The sequence below is a fragment of the Stenella coeruleoalba genome (genome assembly GCF_951394435.1).
Source record: "Stenella coeruleoalba genome assembly, chromosome: 14".
Taxonomy (NCBI): domain Eukaryota; kingdom Metazoa; phylum Chordata; class Mammalia; order Artiodactyla; family Delphinidae; genus Stenella; species Stenella coeruleoalba.
In genome coordinates this window covers 40,393,676-40,414,294 of record NC_137160.1, presented here as the reverse complement: position 1 = coordinate 40,414,294, position 20,619 = coordinate 40,393,676, and the positions used below count along the sequence as shown (strand labels likewise).

General features: G+C 39.5%; 1 protein-coding gene across 2 annotated transcripts in view; it reads left to right on the top strand.

Moving 5' to 3' along the window:
• The window catches only part of MAPRE2 (microtubule associated protein RP/EB family member 2), a 163,204-nt gene that overhangs the window by 21,598 nt on the left and 120,987 nt on the right, over positions 1-20,619 (top strand). For both annotated transcript variants that reach the window (XM_079943251.1, XM_079943252.1), the window contains exon 2: positions 5,648-5,709. In XM_079943251.1, the coding sequence (XP_079799377.1) occupies positions 5,648-5,709 (62 nt within the window). The remainder of the gene's footprint in view (positions 1-5,647; positions 5,710-20,619) is intronic.

Here is a 20,619-nt window from a genome sequence, read left to right as displayed (position 1 = left end):
GCCGTTCTTCTACTCCAGCTACTCTATTTTCAAGGATATCTGATTTAAAGTGGATAAAAGGATAAGTGAAAAATAGTTATCAAAAATATTTCACAGAAGTACAGTGAATGTGGTATTTCTCATGTAGTTTGTCTCATGTCATTTTTTAAAATTTCTTTTATACATTAACACTATGCCTATTCTAGAATAGAAAGGTCAATCTGTCTACTTCTGTAGGTAGTAGCAGATGGATCAAGGAGTATTCTAGAAGAGAGGGTTAGGCCCAGTTTGTATGAAAAGAACTGAATTTTTATTTAATTATAAAATAGTCTCTTGGGATTCTCTTATTTTTATAGAAGCCCAAATCACACGACCATAAGAAGTCTATAACATCATTACCATTCTTAATATATCCCCCCAAAATCCCTTTATCAGCCAACTACAATTTTTCAAAAGCCCTTTTATATACAATATGGGTCATTTGTAGTCTGCCTTTCTTAAGTCAAGGAATGCGTTGTACCGTATCCAATACCCAAGATTCGGTGCAGTTTGACATTTTCTTGCCAGATAACCTCATTTGGGTTTGGTTTCCCTGGTGTGTGCTCAGCTCTTTGCTTCCCGGCAGTCATGCCTCTGGTCCCCTGAGGGAGTTGAACTGGGCAGGCTCTTGGCCTCTCTCCGGTGCCTCTGGGAAGGCCCTGAGCCCAACTGGAGACCCCTAATTGAGGCAGTGGTTGGTGGAGGGCACTCTGGAAGGCTGACATCAAGTAGGATCTGTGTAAGGAGTCAACCTCTGTGACCTTCTGCTCCCAAGCTGCTTACAAGCTGCTTTATTCCTAGAAAGCTGTGGACCTCCCACACTAAAGACTGTGATCTACAACTGGAGTGATTCAGTATCTCCAAGCTGCTACGGGGAGTTTGGAATTCAAGATACAGCTTATTCTGAAGATCCAAAGATAGCTGAGTTAACTCCTGGTAGGAAAACCTAGGTTCAGATCCCAGCAGCGTTCTCTTCTCCGAAAAGCTAGGAGCAGCTGGCAGGAGGCTATAATTCCTGGCTCTTTGCAAGGAGAATGCTTTAACCTTGCATTGAGCAGATGCCTCATTGGCTAGATACGTAGCATTGAAAAAAGAACTCTTCCTTTCAATGGTATGGCATGATTGGCAATATTTTTACAACTCTGTTTTCATTCTGATGTATTCGTTATGTGCCTGCGGTTTTATGGCCAGACGAGGAAGCAGCCTTTGGGGGTGATTTTGGAGCTGGGACAGAAGTTCTGCTGTGCCCCACACATGGGATGCCAGAATTCTGAGTTTGTTCAAAGAAAGAGGATTTGAAATTTCCAGAGGTTGAGGGAAAACAAAATGTGCTTTGTTAAAAGAGTCCGACCATGTCATGACTCTTATCCTAACAAAGCTATTTGGTCTTTTTAAGGAAAACAAATCCAACAGACAGGCCAGGGGAAGGCAGCTGGCTTATGGCTGTTCATTTCTGAGGGCTGCCTAGTGCTCAAAATGGGAAAAGTCAATGGGGTCTCTCCTAAGGTGAAGGGAAAGTCCGTCAGCTCCTCTTCGTGGGGTGATTACAGTTAGAGCCTTATTTAGTGTGTGGCCCAAGTTAGAATAGAGAACACCTGCCTTGTCATCAACGAACCACAAAGGATGAAATTCTATTCCTGTGCCAATAAGATGTGGGAATTTTGAAAATTTATGGAAAGCATGAACTCGAAAGTATAAGAGATGGTTTCCAAGATGCAGAGCGTATCACACTGCCATTTAGAAGTCATTTCTGGTTTTGGGTGTGTGTATTTGTGTCAGTATTTTGAATTTTAAGGTTGGGAAGGTAAATGTAGGAGCAAGAGAGCATAACAGCAGAGAAGATTCCAAGACAGGCAAGACTGGACAGCGAATGCTTGGCATGAGTTCTGAATGCTAAAGTTGTGGGTGAGAGAATATTTTTCTCGGATCTGCGCAACATGGAACAAATTCCTGACCCAACTGGTCCACTTCCTTGAGGCTTTTGTTCTTCTCTGAAAAGGTTAAAAAAAAACCAAAAAGAAAGGAGGTATCTTGCTCAATTCTAGTTGCTGTCCAATCTCCTGATTTTTTTTTAAGTTAAACTTTTTAATTTGAAACAATTGTACGTTAACATGTAGGTATAAGAAACAATACAGAGAGACCTCTGTACCCTCTGCTCAGTTTCCCCCTCGATGGTAACATCTGGAAGCTCTATGTACAGGGTCACAACCAGGTAATTGACATTGATACATGTGCAAGGTACAGAATGTTTCTGTCACCACAAAGGTACCTAGTGTTGCCCTTTTATAATCACAGCCTCTTCCCTCCAGCCCCGACTCCCTCCTCAACCCCTGGCAACCACTAGTCTCTACTCCCTTTCTGTGGTTTTCTAATTTCAAGAACGTTAGCTAAATGGAATCATACGGTATCTAACCTATGGACTGGCTTTTTTCACTCAGCGTAATTCTCTGGCGATTGATCCAGGATTTTGCAGGTATCAGTAGTTCTTTTCTTTAATTGATTAGTAGCATTCCATTTTATGGATATACTGGTTTGTTTAACCATTAACCTGTGAAAGGACATCAGTGTTGTCTCAATTTTGGCTACTATGAATAAATCTGCTAATAAAGAAAAGTTTTAAATTTTCTGGAAAAATGCCAAGAGTATCGTTGGTGGGTTGTATGGTAGTTGCATTTTTGGTTTTGTTTTGTTTTTTACAACAGTCAAATGTTTTTGGTGGGTTGTATGGTAGTTCATTTTTGGTTTTGTTTTCTTTTGTTTTTTACAACAGTCCAATGTTTTCTAGGGTAGCTGAACCATTTTATATCCTCACAAGCAATATATGAATGGTCTAGTTTCTTCTCATCCTCATCAGAATTTCAGATTGTTACTTGTCCTTATTTTGGCCCTTCTGATAAATGTCTAGTGATCTCTCATTATGGTTTTGGTTTTTTCACTTACCTAATGGCTACTGACATTGAATATCATTTCATCTGCTATCTGTATATCCTCCTCAGTGAAATGTCTGTCAGTGTCTTTTGCCCATTTCCTAATTGTTTGGTTTTTTTAGCTGAGTTTTGAGGGTTCTTAACTTATTCTAGATACTTGTCCTTTGTCAGATATGTGGTCTGCAGATATTTTCTCCTAATTACACCTTATATTTACACCCAATGGACAACAGTTCTTAATTTTGATGAAGTCCAATTTATCCATTTTTTCCTTGCATGGATTGTGGTTTTTGTTGTCAAAAACTTAAAACTCTTTGTCAGGCCCTAGATCCCAAAGCTTTTCTCCTGTTTTAATTTTTTCTAAAAGTTTCATAGTTCTGCATTTCACATGTACATAGTGACCTATTTTGAGTTCGTCTTTTTAAAAAGTGTGAAACTTAGAGACAATAACTGCTCTGCTTATGCCAGGCAGCACAGAAAACACTGTTTGCCTTCCCTGCCATCCCCACCAGTTGGGACCCTAGACCTCCACCCTCACAAGGCCATGCATTATTGAGCACCTACCACATCCCAGGAGTAGACCAAGAGCTCTCCAGGTGTCTCAAATCAATGTCAGAGGCCTGGCTTTTAACGTGGTGTTGTGTGGACAAAACAGCAGAGTCTGTCAGACTCAGTTAGAACTTGTTCGTTGAGCTGCATGATATTGGGAAACTGCTCCACTGCTCTGAGCCTCTGTTTTTTCATTTGTAATAAGATGGTTTTGAGTATTAAATTAGATAAAATATGTCAAATGACTTGTGCAGGGGTATTCAATAAACGGTCTCATTCTTCTCCAAACTGATCCATCGCAGCTGTTGAGAATGTTAGCAACGGGCTCTTGTTGTCAGAACAGAAAAGACCAGTTGTATACAGCTGGTCCCGAATTTTCTAAGGGCTAATTATCTGGTTTACAGATAAACTAGGAAACTTATACTCTTGCTTCCTAGCTTGGTAGCCAATACTTCGCCTAGTAACGTAGCTACTGGTACTAGTTAAATAAAGAGGGCAAATGAAAATTTATTCTGATTCAGTTAAAATATCTCAAAGATGGACTTAGGAAAAGAAACTGACATGGATGGGAACAGATTTTTTTAAACCTGATTTTTTTAGTATTATCAACTCTCATTAAATTATGGGAAAAATGTGAAACACTCATAAAATTAAATTCTGTAAAATATGTGAAGAAATTCTACCTGTTCTATCTGAAGGGAATAAATTGTCAGCTTATCCGAGGTCAGTTCTTGAAACCATCCACGTTAAATTTTCTGATTTTTATACAAGCCAAATTCTATGAATTACTTTTGAACTCCCTTATTGAATGGTATAACATTGAAAATTCAGCTATCGCCTTTGTTTATTCTCTCAGCACTTACATTTTGTTATTTGCATTTATTTCCTTTCACCATCTCCTCTTTCTCTTATTAAAAGAAAAAAAAAAAATATATATATATATAAAATGCCTCCCTCTTCCCTTTCTTAAAATCTTTCTCCCAGTGGCATCTCCAGAACTATGTCTGGGATTAATCACATTGTGTTGGATCTGCCACAAATACTTTATTTTTATACAATTGATGTTAAACTAAACAAACACCAAAGGCATTTCTGAAATGGCCATTTACAGAAAACACGGAAGAGCAATGTGCAGGGTGAGGGCTTAGGTGGCAGGTGGAGAGGGGTCCTTTCTAGTCTGTTTCTTGGGTGTGGTGGGAAGACCACTAAGGCTCACACACATCTGCATCTCGGGTCCTTTTTAGGAGCAACTGCTTGAGCCACAAGCAGCCTCCCCAGTTATCATCCACCCCACCCCCAAACTGGGCCCCTCAAAACCCACAGCTCACACACATGTCTCAACCTCTGGAATTGGACCTGTCCTTCATCAATTTATTGTCTTATCATTTAGTCAGAGCATGTTTTGAAGATAAATAGCACATTCATATAAAGAAAGTAAATAATTCCTTGATGGTGTATATATTTTGAAGTTTGATCCTGGCAATGCTTGTCCTGTTAAAATTAAGCACATCTTTTTTAAAATATTTATTTATTTGGTTGCGCCGGGTCTTAGTTGGGCCATGCAGGCTCCTTAGTTGCGGTACGTGGGCTCCTTAGTTGCAGCATGCATGTGGGACCAAGTTCCCTGACCAGGCATCAAACCCAGGCCCCCCACCTTGGGAGCACGGAGTCTTAACGACTGTGCCACTAGGGAAGTCCCTAAACACATCTTTTAACTAGAAGAATAAGCCTGTGTTGATACTAGATATAAAGTCTGCAGATTAACCCAAGTTTGGGAAAGTCAATACTTTAATTGACGTTGGCATTTGATACCTCACTGGGGACATTGGTTCCTTGGGTTATCTGCTAACACATGATTCTCATCACATGAGGCTATGGGGGGGAGGGTAAAAAAAATTCTCTTCATAGGACTGACATTATCTAAATACTCTCAAACTATGATTAATCAACCCAAGAACTGATATAATAATGTAGCTGACAACCCTGTTGTTTGGCTGAGTTACTCTCTTATATGATAAAGTCAACCGAATTTGGATGTGTGCTTTTTAATTTTCTCTTCCATTGCTGGCCACACCCAATGAACTAAACAACCCTTTGCTCTGATGTTTTCAGCACAGTAAATGCTTTTTTTCTTTTCATTTTTACGATCCCAGTATCCTGTTTCTCAGAGGAACATTTCTTCTCGACAGCCAGGGAGAGAGCCTGGATGCTCAAGGTAAGATTTCAACGTAAATTATGTTGCATGACTCCCTGTTTACAGATGAAATTGGAGTGCGTATTATTAATGCCTTTGTAACAAATTTATTTTCAAAATTCCATTATACAGTTAAAGCGAGTATTCGAGTAAACATGCTTCATTAAAACATTGTTTTTCAAACTACATTCCATTTCCCGTATGTACTAAGGGCTAATTAACTGTTATCCGCAATTCCTCTAAAAATGCTCAAGCCAGTTAAAGTTTAACTTTGGAGATCTTATTGGTGAGAAGTGAAGTGAGAGAATTTTAAGATATAGTCAAATGACCTCATGACATTTCTAATTATGAAGAAGGGATTATTTGTTAAAAATCCAGGCAACTGCTCTGTTGGCTTTACAGTAGAGGTGGGCATCTTAAAGGAGATGAAAGCTCGGGAAGCCTCATTTTTTCAGTTTGGGATTTGTGTTTGAGACAAAATCATTTGACCTTCTGTTGTTTCCCACTGGTGTTCCATCTACTATTCCAGGAGCTCACTAGAACAAAGGAACAATTAACTGAAATTCCACCAGATGGCAATATTTGGAAAGCCATCCAGTGCGGTTTCAAAGATTTGAGCTATTTATTGTTCACACCGAGAACAGTCTCACAAAGTGTAAAGTCCTAGATTTCATTAAGGGTGCTGTAAACATATTTTGTTTTACTTTTTGCCCACAGCATCGAAATTTTTACTAGGGGGAAAATAGGTGTGTGGGGGGTATGTGTTGTTTTCTTTTGTTTATCATTCTGGAAGGATAACATTAGAAACTTCATTCTTCAATAATTCTCCAAACAGTATTGGTGAGTCTTAAAAGCTCAAATCAATGGGTAATAGACCATATTTGTCTTGGCATCTCTTTGTGATAAATGCTATGATTGATGGTCATTTTTAAATGAATTATTTGAGAAGAGAAACAGAAAATTCTAAAGAAGAGTAGAATTTTAAGGAGTTGCCTAGATAGTAAACCAAGTGAAATTTACAGGTACAAAATTCTTATTTGTAATGATTTGAAATAATTAAGGTTTATTTAAATAGGATGAGTAAACTTTGCCCCTTTTGCTCTAATGAAAGTAGAGATGCTCTATGTACCCTGAGTGGTGCCCAAAGAGCTGCCCTCTTCAACAATCAGAACTGGCTCTAGGACAGAGCTGGGACAGAGAGAGGGAAGTAGAAAGGCATCTGAGGGCAACTGAAATAGGAAGAACCAATAAGAGGAGCCGCCTGAGCTTTCCATGTGCACGTAAAAGCAGTCCCTGAACAGAACCCTCAGACACTGTTGATGGGAATGTAAGTGGCTGCACTATGGAAAACAGTATGAAGGTTCCTCAGAAAACTAAAAACAGAATTACCATAGGATCCAGCAATCCCACTCCTGGGCATATTTCCAGACAAAACTATAATTCAAAAAGATACATGAGCCCCTAAGTTCATAGCAGCACTGTTCACAATAGCCAGGACATGGAGACAACCTAAATGTCCATCGTCAGATGAATGGATAAAGAAGAGGTAGTACGTATTATATTTACAATGGAATACTACTCAGCCATAAAAAGAATGAAATAATGCCATTTGCAGCAACATGGATGCAACTAGAGATTATCATACTAAGTGAAGTAAGTCAGAAAGAGAAAGATGTATACCATATGATATCACTTATATGTGGAATCTAAAATATGACACAAATGAACCTATCTATGAAACAGAAACAGACTCATGGATATAGAGAACAGACTTGTGGTTGCCAAGGGGGAGGGGGTTGGGGGAGGGATGGAGTGGGAGGTTGGGATTAGCAGATGTAAGCTATTATATACAGAATGGATAACCAAGGTCCTACTATATAGCATGAGAAACTATATTCAATATCCTATGATGAGGCTTCCCTGGTAGCTCAGTGGTTGAGAGTCCACCTGCCGATGCAGGGGACACGGGTTCGTGTCCCAGTCCGGGAAGATCCCACATGCCGCGGAGCGGCTGGGCCCGTGAGCCATGGCTGCTGAGCCTGCGCGTCTGGAGCCTGTGCTCCGCAACGGGAGAGGCCACAACAGTGAGAGGCCCGCGTACCGCAAAAAAAAAAAAAAAAAAAATCCTATGATGAACCATAATGCAAAAGAATATTTTTGAAAAAGGATGTGTATATATATATGTATAATTGAATCATTTTGATGTACAACAGAAATTAACACAACATTGTAAATAAACTATACTTCATTAAAAAAAAAAAAAAGTAGTCCCTGGACAGGCACTGAGTGCCCTTTGAAACCCACTCGTGTGCCCTAGGAGGGGGCCTATATATCTGGTGTCCAGGACAGTCCTAGTTAACTTCTGTTGTCCTGGAATATCATCTTTACCACCCCCTTTCACCCTCAAAATTCTGTCTGGATAATAAGGTGATTGTATAATTTATCTTCCAAGCTGGCATGTTTGAAGAAAAAGTAATAGAAAAAGATGGCCTGATATCTAAATTAGGTGTCTGTGTATAAACCTCCTTATATATATGGGGCTATGGGACAAATTCTTTTTCTGTAAAGAGCCACATAGTAAATAGTTTTCTGCTTTGTTGGTCGTACAGTCTCTGTCACAGCTATTCAATTCATTGTAGCGTGAAAACATAATAAACATAAATGAATGGGTTTGGCTGGCTTCCAATAAAACTTTATTTACAAAAACAGGCAGCCAGCAGCTGGCTGGCAGGGTATACAGCCTTGTCTGAGATAGTAGACAGTAAGGAAATAGGAAATGGTGGAGAACCAAGAAGACGGCCATCCTTCATTCTTCTGCCTTCTCTTCATATCCCTTCTGGGTTGCAGCCTCCTCATTTAACCCTCTCGGAAGCTAGTATTAATAGTTTCCTTGAGTGAGCAATTTCATCATCAGTTGTGTGGTTCCCAAGATTCCTTTGCTGGGTCTAACTGCTTTCTTCTCGTCCAAATCTGTTCCTGCACCTGCACACCGTGCCTGTGCTTTGTACCTCCTGACACAGAATAGCATCCCTACTCAGGTATCACTTGAGTCCTAGTGTCAAATACTGGAGCGATAGCTATTAACAGACATTGTAATTTACGCTTTGGTCCTCACTAAATAACTGTCTATAGGAAATACAGCCACATTAAGGAAACTTTTATGTTGATTCTACCAGAATTTTTATTATAAAAATAATAAATTTAAAGGAAACTTTAGGGGAAAAAAATCGCCCATAACAATACCACCCCAAAATAACTATTTTTCTTTCTTTTTTTTCTTTTCTTTTTTTTTTTTTTTTTTTGCATATTTGCTATTCCCTTAAGTATTCCTGTTTTTCTATAGTGGATAACATAGCACATGTGAATTTTGTGTTTTATTTGATATTAATCACAAGCGTCTTTCATGAGTCATCAGAACAATCATTAGAATAGCATTATGTTGTATCAATGTGCCATAAAATATCTTCTAATTTTTCACTAAAAAATGCTATACTAAATTTTTTGTAGACTTTGTTATTGTTTTGGTTGGTTCAGTTTAGTTGTTTGTTTTTTCTTTGGTTTTGTTTATTTCCTTAGGACAAAATCCCAGAAGATTATTATCCAAGGCTATGACCATTTGTATGACTTTTAATCTAGTTTACCACATGTTTTTTTTTTTTTAATTTATTTTACTTTTGGCTGCGTTGGGTCTTCGTTGCTGTGCGCGGGCTTTCTCTAGTTACGGTTAGCCGGGGCTACTCTTCATTGCGGTGCGCAGGCTTCTCATTGCAACGGCTTCTCTTGTTGCAGAGCACGGGCTCTAGGCACGCGGGCTTCAGTAGTTGTGGCACACAGGCTTTTGTTGCTCCGTGGCATGTGGGATCTTTCCAGACCAGGGCTCGAACCTGTGTCCCCTGGCATTGGCAGGTGGATTCCCAACCACCTGGGTATCACCAGGGAAGCCCCCCATATCTTTTCTTAAAAGGTTTGGAGTACTTTACAAGTGTTTACAGTTTGAGGGTATTAGGCTCACCACAACTTTGTGAGAAGTAGCAATTTATTCAATAATATTTATTGAATGTCTTCTATATGTAAAGAACTGTGCCAATTACTTCGTGTGTGTGTGTATATGTAAACATATATGTATCAATATATAAATGATGTGCTCCTTCCAGAAACATTTATTGAGTGCCTATTATGAACTGTGTATTGTAAGATTTTAATGGTGAGCAGAAGATAGCTTCTGTCTGAATTTGACCTTACTGGGGAGCTAAGATACCTAGTAAATAACTGTAATAAAATACACAAGATGAGACACACCATAGGAGAAATATAGTTAAAATATGAAGGCATTTGGGAGGGGTGAGGGGAGGTAGAAATGGCATCGGAGCCAAACTTTGAAGGTAAATTGGATTGGGATGCTTGGAGATGGTGAGATTTGCCCTTCATTCCATAAGCATGTCTTGATTGACAACTACATGCCAAGTCCTGTGCTACAAGCTCGGGATATAAAGGGGAACAGACAGAGCTCTCAAAGCTTACTCTCTAGTGGAGTAGACAGCCTTTAAAAATAAAATTGTAAGTGTGATCGGTGGGATGGCTTATCTAGCAGAGGATACACATGGAGGTAGGGATGAAACCAGGATTTTCTTTGAAGAGGAGCTTTTCCCTGGCTCCTCTTTTGGCACTGTCTTCATCGTCAGTTATTGGGTCAGAATCTGTGGGAGATCTGCTTCTGGAAGTTTGAAGGTTACTCTAGTTGTACTGACCAACATTCCAATTAAAATTGGCCTACATTTACAGCTGGTTCCCCCAGTGGGCATATTAACTGAGAATGCACAGAGCCTAAGGCAGGGATCAGCAAGACCTACATCCTGGCCCTCACCAGCTGATGACTGAAGCAAAGCACTAAGAAGTACAGGGTTTCATGGGTGTTTTGTTTTCTAACAGCTGGAAGGAACCTCAGTAATAATCTAATCCAACTCACTCATCTGACAGATGCACGTTCTTTGTGAAGAGAGTTGGGTGACTAGCCTAGTGTCAGACATTTGGTGACAATGCCACGGCACCAGAACCCTGGCTTCTGACTCTCACATGCTCTTGTGCCATATTCACTGCTGTCATTTCTTCTGCCACCTCTATACCACCGAAGCAAAAAGAACTAAAAAGTGTTAGCCTAAGCATTCCTTGTGTCTGTAGAAGCAATATGTGTTTTACCCCTCTCGGACCACAGCAAAAAATAATGTTAAAGTAAATATTTTTAATTTTAAAAGTAATGAATAGTGGTAGAAAGAGAGGGAACTTGGAACAAATTCCTGCATCAGCCATTTACCTCCCTTCGATTCTGGGCAAATAACTTGACCTCACTGAGTTTTTACATCTTGAGTTTGTTGTGAGAATAATTGGCAGTAACATTAAGTGTTGGATACATTATGGGCACTCAGCAAATGTTTATTTTCTTTCTCCTTTACCTCCTGGAGCTACAGGTTCTTGACAGATTTCCTTTTGTTTATTAATGAGGTGACCTTGTAAGACTCAGGAGAATTAAATGATGGAGTGAGAGTACATTCATAAAAAAGTATCTGGTGCACAGCTCAATGTTCTCATTTCTGAATTTCACTGGACTACAGTTAAGTAGAGATTTAAAGGTTTTTATTCGTGGTTCTTTATCCTTTTCTTCAGTAGCTTATTTTATATGGTCTGTGAACATGTTGGTGAGACTTAGAATTCATTCATTTTCTCCATGACTTATTTCAAAATGACTTGTCAAAGAGAGAAAGATGATTAGATGAAGAAAATATGGCTAAATGTTAACTACAGAACATAGCTGGTGGGTATGGTGTACGTTATGCTATTATACAATTTTTTCTACTTTTCTGGATGTTTGAAACGTCCCAAGTCAAATTATTTTTGGAGGATTACGTAGTAAATATGAAGCTTCTACCATGGCCCCATCACCATGCAAGGTGCCGAGGGTATGTTTTGGGCAAGAAAGTCAGGGTCTCAACACTGATGGAGCTATGGCCCACCATAGCGGACACTAATAAGACAGGCAACTTCCTCTACAGGGTGCTAACGGCTATGGTAGGGGCTCCCATGGCATCCTGTGACTGTCCTAGCAGTGACAGCAAAGCCACGACTGGTGCAGGGAGGTCAGATGGGGCTTCCAAGAGGGAGTGACATCTCATCTAAGACCCAAAGAAAAAGGAGGAACTAGCAGATGTTGGGGAGAGGGGGACTGCAGGGAATGAGGGATTGTTTGGGCAGAAAGAGTAGCATCTTCAAAGACCTGGAAAGAAGATAAGAGAAGCATATGACATTTTAGCAAAATTGAAAGACATTCAGTAACGAGCTGCAGCATCAAGGGAGTAGTCAAAAGGAGGGTTGGATGGACAAGCAGATCAGGAAGGGCCCTGTGAGGCCAGTGAAGAACTTTGAGTTGTTATCCTGAAAGTGATGGTTGAGGTGTTTTAAGTAGAGAAGTAAAACTTCTATCATTTTTATCTTAGGATGGTCACTCTGGCAACTGTATGAAAGTGATCGGGAGGGGATAAGATTAGAAGTGGAGACACAAAGTGGAGGATGTTGATGAGCATCTAGATTAGCTGATGGTGGCAGCTGGGGTAGAGAGAAGTAGGTGGGTTTGAGTATAGTTTAGAAAGCAAAATAGCCAGCATGGGTAAGGGAGAGGTCAAGGTCTAATTCATTCATTCAACACGTGTATTGAGTGCTTGCTATGTGGTAAGCCTATTTCAGTGCTGAGAAGGAAAAGTCAGGTAAGGGCTATAGGGAATACAGGGTGTGTAGAGAGGGGACTAATGGAGAGGGGTCTTTCGCCAAAGCACTCATTATCCTTCGGGACCCCCTTCAGGGATGTCAAAGTAAGAAGTAGTCACCTGGCAACCGTGGAGTTCAGTGGGCTTCCCTGGGAGCTCCACCAATGGCAGTGCTGCGGTTTGCAGAGGATGATGCCCAGGTGCCTGATATAAGTAAGTGGGAGCTCTAGTGGTATTTACTGAGATAGGAAACACAGGGTTGAGGGAACACTGAAAGTGCGATGGCAAGAATCAGAAACTCGGTATTAAATATGTTGAGTTGAGGGTGCCCATGACATCCAAGAGTATGTATATAGAGATTTGGGATCTGAATCCCAAAAGAGGGAAAAATGAACCACAGGTATAGTTTTTGGAGTCACTGGCATGTAAGCAGTAAGCTGTGAATCTCGGTAAAACTGTCCAAGGAGAACAGAACCTTGAAGATCACCAATATTTAAGGGGTAGGTTATAGCAGCATTATTCACAATAGCCAAAGGCAACCAAGATGTCCATCGACAGATGAACGGATAAACCAAATATGGTTTATACATACAGTGGAATATTATTCAGCCTTAAAAAAGGAAGGTAATTCTGCTACATGCTACAACATGGATGAACCTTGAGGACGTTATGTTAGGTGAAACGTCACAAAAAACAAGTACTGTATGATTCCACTTATATGAGGTACCTAGCGTAGCCACTTCACTGAACTCTACACTTAAGTGGTTAAAATGGTAAGTTCTATGTTATATGTATTTTACTACAGTGAGAGAGAGAGACTGATAATGCTTAGCTAGAAACATGGGGAAAAGACCAGTTGTATATGCTCTCATGGAAGCCAAGGGAAAATAGCATTTCAAGACTGAGCAAAAGCCAAGGATTGATAAACCCAAATGTTCCACAGAGTTTAAGTAAGATAATGACTAAAAGTGCCTATTGGTTTAGCAAGCAGAAGGTTGTTAGTGATCTTGGTGATGATGATTTCAATCTCGTGGTCAATGTGGAACCCAGCATGGAAGCTGAGGAGTGAGGGGGAAATGGAGGCGTGGAGAGGGCAGCTTTAAATAAGCCCGAAGCAGAATAAGATGACTACCGTGCAGGTAAATGTGTAGGTTTGGGGCAGGAAACTTAAATTCTTGTCTAATGGCTTCAATTACCCTCTGAAGTCAAGGACAAGGCTATCTGCTGAGGGAGGGAAGGTGGAAAGGTCAGAGATCTAAAGAAACTGAAAAAGTATTGAAATTGCTGGTTTGTGAATAATGACAGAGTGCTGAGTAGGGAAGCAGAAGGATGACCTGGAAGCATTGACACCCACTCAGGTGTGGAGGGCATGAATTTATAGTTGTGCTGATCTTCTATGCAGGGTGCCTCTTCCCCCTGCCCCCCAGCAGGGTTCAACAGTTCAAACAAGGCATATGTAGGTGAGTAGATGAAAACTTTATAAGGGTTCCTTTTTGGGGAAACATGAAATTGATCTCAAGGACAATATGTTTACTTTCAAGTGGGCAAATGCTTTATTCTTTCTTTTTAAAATGTTGCACGAGCCAAATGACTGGGTTAAGAGCTCTTGATTGTTTGGTTTATGAGTTCGATATTTGTACAGGGATTGTAACTAACTCACGAGGGCCCCCTGCTGACAGAATAGATTGTTGGGGGCCACCCTTAATTAACATTCGATTGGTTCAGAATGCAACTTTGAACAGCTTATTGAGTAGTTTGGTGTCACATCTCCCATTCACAAACCTGTATTGCCTGTCATTGGTGGCGCCACAGGCAACCATTGCATTGTGTGAAGAAATAAAACTGCCGAACTGCTTGGCAAACCGTTAATAGATTGTATATCCCTAGAGGAGATTTCTGCCTTATGCATAGAGCACCAGGATCTGGTTAAGAAATACTCATTTTTGCTGGCAAAAGTGTCACTTAAATTACTCTGAGGTTGACATATCTTATCACAATTTTCTTTACAAGTGGGCTGTGGTATGTGGAAAGAATGCAATTGATGTCTCATAGGCTGGTGCCTGGAATGCTTGTATATACTGAGGCCCCCTAATCAGGAAATATGTTTCTTCTACCTGGCTTCACTCTCTAAGTTTATTTTTCTGGCCTGAAAGTCATTAAAAAATCAAAGAATTAATGAACGAAGATGATGAGTACGAAGCCTATGACATTTCTTATTCCCACTGATACCCCACAGCTTCAGAGCAGAGTTCTAAATGTTCTGTAGTGATAAAAATGTTCTATCTATACCAACTATTTGGGGAGCCCCTAGGCATATGTGCCCATTGAATATTTGAGATGTGGCTATGTGATTAAGGAAGATTTTATTACTTTATTTTATTTTAATTCAATGTAAATAGCCACATGTGGCCAGTGGTACTGTATAGGACCGTCCATTTCTAGAAGCCAGATTAGACAGTACAGAAAATTTAAATGCAGCATACAAGCAGAGCTAACCCAGGAAACTCACTCTGGTCTTTGATGGCCAAACAATTCTGGCCTGGCCTCATTCTGCCATCAAGTTGGTTATAGCCTAGGGACGCTGGCCCATGTGAGGGTAAGCATGGGGGAGGGGGCAAGATCTGAAAACAACCTACTGCTAGGGGAGAGTCACCTTCATTTCTACCTGAATTTTGTCTCTGATACCTGAACACCGGAGTCCTGTGTACAAAGAAAAGTGTGGGAGAGAGAACAAACTTAATGCCTACTGTGTACAAATACCCGGCTAGCAACTTCACACATTAATATCTCGGTTATCATATATGTCCGCTGTGAACCTTGTTTCTGCTTTTTTAGAAATGAGAAAATTGAGTTTTCAGAGAGATGACTGGCTTGTTCAAGGCACATAGTAAGTGGTAGAGACAGATGCGAATGCAAGCAGGTGTGAATCCAAAGTTATTTCCACAAGCAGTACTCACAGACTTTAATTCCGTGTGTGTGTGTGTGTGTGTGTGTGTGTGTGTGTGTGTTTAATCCAATTATCTCAGAAGTTGTACCTGTGTGCCACCTCTCCTCCCTGCCCTCCCTACCCCCTACCACTTCAGTTATGTTGATTGTAGCTTACGCCCCCCATAGAAATACAACTATTAGTGTCATAGATGTACAGTCATTCGGACTGACTCAAGAAATAAAGACAGATCCCAACAGCTTAGTTACCATCACAGCAAAGTCTCAGGCTTCCTGGTACTTCTATATATTTATGATATATCTTACGAGAGGTAGGTTAGATTATCTACAGTCATCTAATCAAACATCTCCCAGAGTTCAAATGCTGCCTGCCTTCTCACATGTCTCTTACGTGTATATTTTCTTCTACTTCTATGGCATTTCCAAAATGTCCACTATTGAAAATAATGGTGGAAATCATGAAAAGCAAACACCTATGATCCTACCCTAACAAATGCCCCCTTCATATAATTTGACATAGTTATAAGCATACCTTGTGCATACTTTAGGACACTGCTTTTTATTTCACTTTGTCATGAGCAGTTTCCATGCTGCCACACATACTCATGATCACAGTGTTAATATCTATACAATAGTATTTAGAGTCGACTTACCATTATTATTCCAACCTTCCATTGTTTGATGTGTAGAGTCTGTTTAAAAACTAACTTCGGCAGGTCTTAAACCTATAGATCATAATTGGTTGGTTAATACCCCGGCTGGAAGTCTCCTATCTGTGTGTTTCCACATCCCCTGTGAATAGTTATTATACTGTGGAATTCCTAATTGGATATTACCTTGGATTTTAAACAAATTTTTCACATATGTAATTTTTAACTTCTAAAACGTGATATTCTCAAGAGCAACAGATGATGCATTCTATTTTAATTACCACCCCCTCTCCCAGACATTAGTTACGTAATATATGCTTCTTGAATTCTGTATAGTCTATAAAACTGGCTTGGAATCAGGTTGCCCAGTGACTTGCGGATAACAGATTTTCAGCATCCCTCACCTCAAATATCATTCTGCCTAAAATGCATGCACTGACGTGTTTGTCTCTGTTCTAAAGTTAGTCATGTTTGAGTCTTCAAGAAATCCTTTCAAATGAATCACAGGTGATCAAGTTGATATCAAACTATATTAGGGAACATGAACAGTCAAGGCTAGGATAAGCCTCAGAGTGCCTCCCTAGAGGACTAAATTCTAGGCCATGAGGATTTTTTATTTTCCAGTACTTCATACTTCTGCTTTGGAATACGGTGTTAAACCTTTACTGGACCATGACGTTTCAAACTGCTGAGGTGTTGTTCTGTTATTTTTCAAGGCAATGACTAGGCTATATAATACCTGCCTGGTAGAGTTTCTCTCATGGGATTCTTGTGTCTCTAACTGTACTTTTGCTCTTGGGGAGAGAGATGTTTCAGATTTGTGTGAGGTAATGTCACTCACGCAGCATTACTTTGGCTTACAAGCTGGACTGAACCATTAGCATCTTTTTCCCGTGCCTGGCTTAGAAACTTTGCTTGGTCTGTCAAAAAATATGAACTGATGGGCTTCCCTGGTGGCACAGTGGTTGAGAGTCCGCCTGCCGATGCAGGGGACCCGGGTTCGTACCCCGGTCCGGGAAGATCCCACATGCCGCGGAGGGGCTGGGCCCATGAGCCATGGCCGCCGAGCCTGCGCGTCCGGAGCCTGTGCTCCGCAATGGGAGAGACCACAACAGTGAGTGGCCCGCGTACGGCAAAAAAAAAAACAAAAAAAAAAACTGAGTGCTTGGAACATTGTGTAATTACACCATAGCAATGCTATACAGTTGTCTTGAAAGAAGAATATCCAACTACTCTTACCACCTGATCAAGAAAACAATGTATAATAAAAATTGCCTAACTCAGGAGCACTATTTTTTAAGCTGCATCTCATCAAAACATTGATATTTTTATTGTATAGTAAGATATCAAAACATGAAACATTTGCTTTTAAAAGTTAATCCCACTTAGGTAAAATTATTTTGGACTTTAGGGTCCAAAAAATATCAATAGTAGATAAAATTTTGGTTGAAAAAACTGACATTGCTGGCTCAAAGAACAATCATTTGTACAGAACTCAAATGTTTTTAAGTAATACAGAACGTTGGCCATCTTAGGATGCTCATAAAGACATCAGAAGAGGCAGACTTTGAGCTGAGCCTACCTTTGTAAAATATGATTACATTAAAATAAAAAAAGAGGAAAAAGGACACTGCAGGCAACAGTCAGAAGATACAGGGAACAGAGCATAACCCCTCTCAATGGGGTAAGGGGATGACTGATTCTTTAATGTGATAAATGGAGGGTTAAGAAGAAAGACAAGCTGGGCTCTAACCGTACCAATTCCCAAATACCAGACTGTTATTTAAACTTTACATTTTAGATAGTAGGAAATATTGAACATGATGCAATACTCTATGGAAAAATTAGTTTTAAGATGGTAGTCTACACGGTTGTTTCCCTTCTCTCCAGATCTTCATTTGAAATAAAATTTAAAAAGAATAAAAGCATGGCAATTCTGGAAACATGAATGAGGACCAGAAATTGACAAACTTCTAGAAGATAGAAAGAGATAGGACTATATTGCTAGGTAATTTTTTTAATCAAAAGAAAAATGAAAAAAGGAGATGAAATCATTCACAGAATTATTATAATCCAGATAAAATAATTCTGAGGATAGAAGAAAACAACAAAAAAATCTAATTACTATCCTTAGACAGTATGAAAAGTATTGCATCTATTAAACTTCACTACCCCCTTTTCAAAAGAAGAGTAGCTATGGATAAGAAGCAGTTAGAAAACATGAGTTCCTGCAAACTAAAAATCAAGAGAAAGACTTCCTGAATGTAGCTAAAGAGTATTCCGGAGTATAGAGCAAAAGATGAGAAGATGGAAAATGTAAGAAAAGTATTAGTGATATGGAAAGGTGATCTTGAAGTTCAAGGTTAAGAAGAGCCCTTAAAGGAAAAGTAGACATGGACATATATACACTAACAAACGTAAGGTAGATAGCTAGTGGGAAGCAGCCGCATGGCACAGGGATATCGGCTCGGTGCTTTTTGACCGCCTGGAGGGGTGGGATATGGAGGGAGGGAGACGCAAGAGGGAAGAGATATGGGAACATATGTATATGTATAACTGATTCACTTTGTTATAAAGCAGAAACTAACACACCATTGTAAAGCAATTATACTCCAATAAAAATGTTTAAAAAAGAAAAAGGAAAAGTAGAGACATTGGAGAGAAAGAAATAAAGACATAAGGATTCAGATTAAGAGAGGCTACTGACCACTGAGTAAAATAAATATAAAAATCTCAAACCCGTGTTGGTGAAAGTTCAGGATAAAAGAGATTTAGAGCTTCTGGGGTGAAAAGTCAGACAATGAGAGCATTACCCACAGAAGAGCGATCAGCTGAATGGCATAAACTTTGATACATAATACTGGAGACTGGGAGACAGTGGAACCATGTGTTCAAAGTTCAGAGGGGATTGGTTTTGAAACCATGGTTCTGTACTCAGCCCAACTGAGAATAAAGTATGAGAACAAATAGACATTTTCAGACATGAAAAGCCCTGAATACTTCTCTTAGCCTCTCAAAAAACAACTTGAAGATGTAGTCCAGGAAAATACAAGAGAATAAAATAAAGGATAAATTAACATCCAAAAAATTATGGAACTAATGGAAGAGTCCAATTATAAGAAATATCAGGATGCCATCAGTAATATCAAATCAGTTGATCCAAATTAGATAGTGGGTTCCATGATGAATGTCTTACAGAAAAAAAAGTCATTCTATTATATATATCTAGATTTAGAATCTGAGTATTTTTTTATCATGAGATGATGGTATATATTTCTTCTGTCCAAAAAAAAAATTGTTAAAATTTCTAGGAAAGGGGCTTCCCTGGTGGCGCAGTGGTTGAGAATCCGCCTGCCGATGCAGGGGACGCAGGTTCGTTCCCTGGTCCAGGAAGATCCCACACGCCGCGGAGCGGCTGGGCCCGTGAGCCATGGCCTCTGAGCCTGCGCGTCCGGATCCTGTGCTCCGCAATGGGAGAGACCACAACAGTGAGAGGCCCGTGTACCGCAAAAAAAAAAAAAAAAAAAAAAAAGTCTAGGAAAAATAAACTATAAAGTATAGAAATATAGAGAGATAACACATCTATGTATTTGACATACCTGTTAAAATTCAAGTTCAGTCTTAAAATGAGATATATTTTGGAACAATTAATGGCCTGTGAAAAAAGATAATTCATTTGACCCTGATGTTTTTGTTATCTTATTATTTTGACTGCAAGATTCAAGATTTAATGACATATTTATTTCTCTGCGGAAGGTAATACCACTTGAGTTTGGAGAGAATAAGAAATTACATAATCATAAATGCCATTTACTAGATTTCAAGTTTAGAAGCAACCTATAGTCAAAACAAGGAAGACTTGACTACAGTCATAGAACATAATGTAAACATAAACGATAAAGGAGACATAATGGTAAAACCATGCAAATTAAAAGTGAGGGCTTCCCTGGTGGTGCAGTGGTTGAGAGTCCGCCTGCCGATGCAGGGGACACGGGTTCGTGCCCTGGTCTGGGAAAATCCCACATGCCGCGGAGCAGCTGGGCCCGTGAGCCATGGCCACTGAGCCTGCGTGTCCGGAGCCTGTGCTCTGCAACGGGAGAGGCCACAACAGTGAGAGGCCCGCGTACCGCAAATAAATAAATAAATAAATAAATAAATAAATAAATAAATAAATAAATAAATAAATAAAAATAAATAAAAGTGGAAAGTTGAGAAGAAACATATCAAATGAAGAGTTAATAAGTAATATTCCTTGGAATGAGTCAAGAAATTTTAAGGATATTGCTTGAAGTTGTAAAGGTAACCACTGGAACAACTTTAAATATTAACAATAATTGAGAGGAGAAAGTTAATAGAAGTATGTCGAATTTCTTTTATAGTAGAAAATAGATACTATGTTGATAAATCAAGAATAAAAACGGCTGAATTTTTAGAGATACAATTGTAACCTCACAAGAGCTAAACATAGTTTAAAAAAACATTAACTACACATTTAATATTATACATTCTGTAGTCCTCCGATGCTTAACGTGTGCATATTACTTTTATAAACTACAAATAACTATTCATATATATAGAAT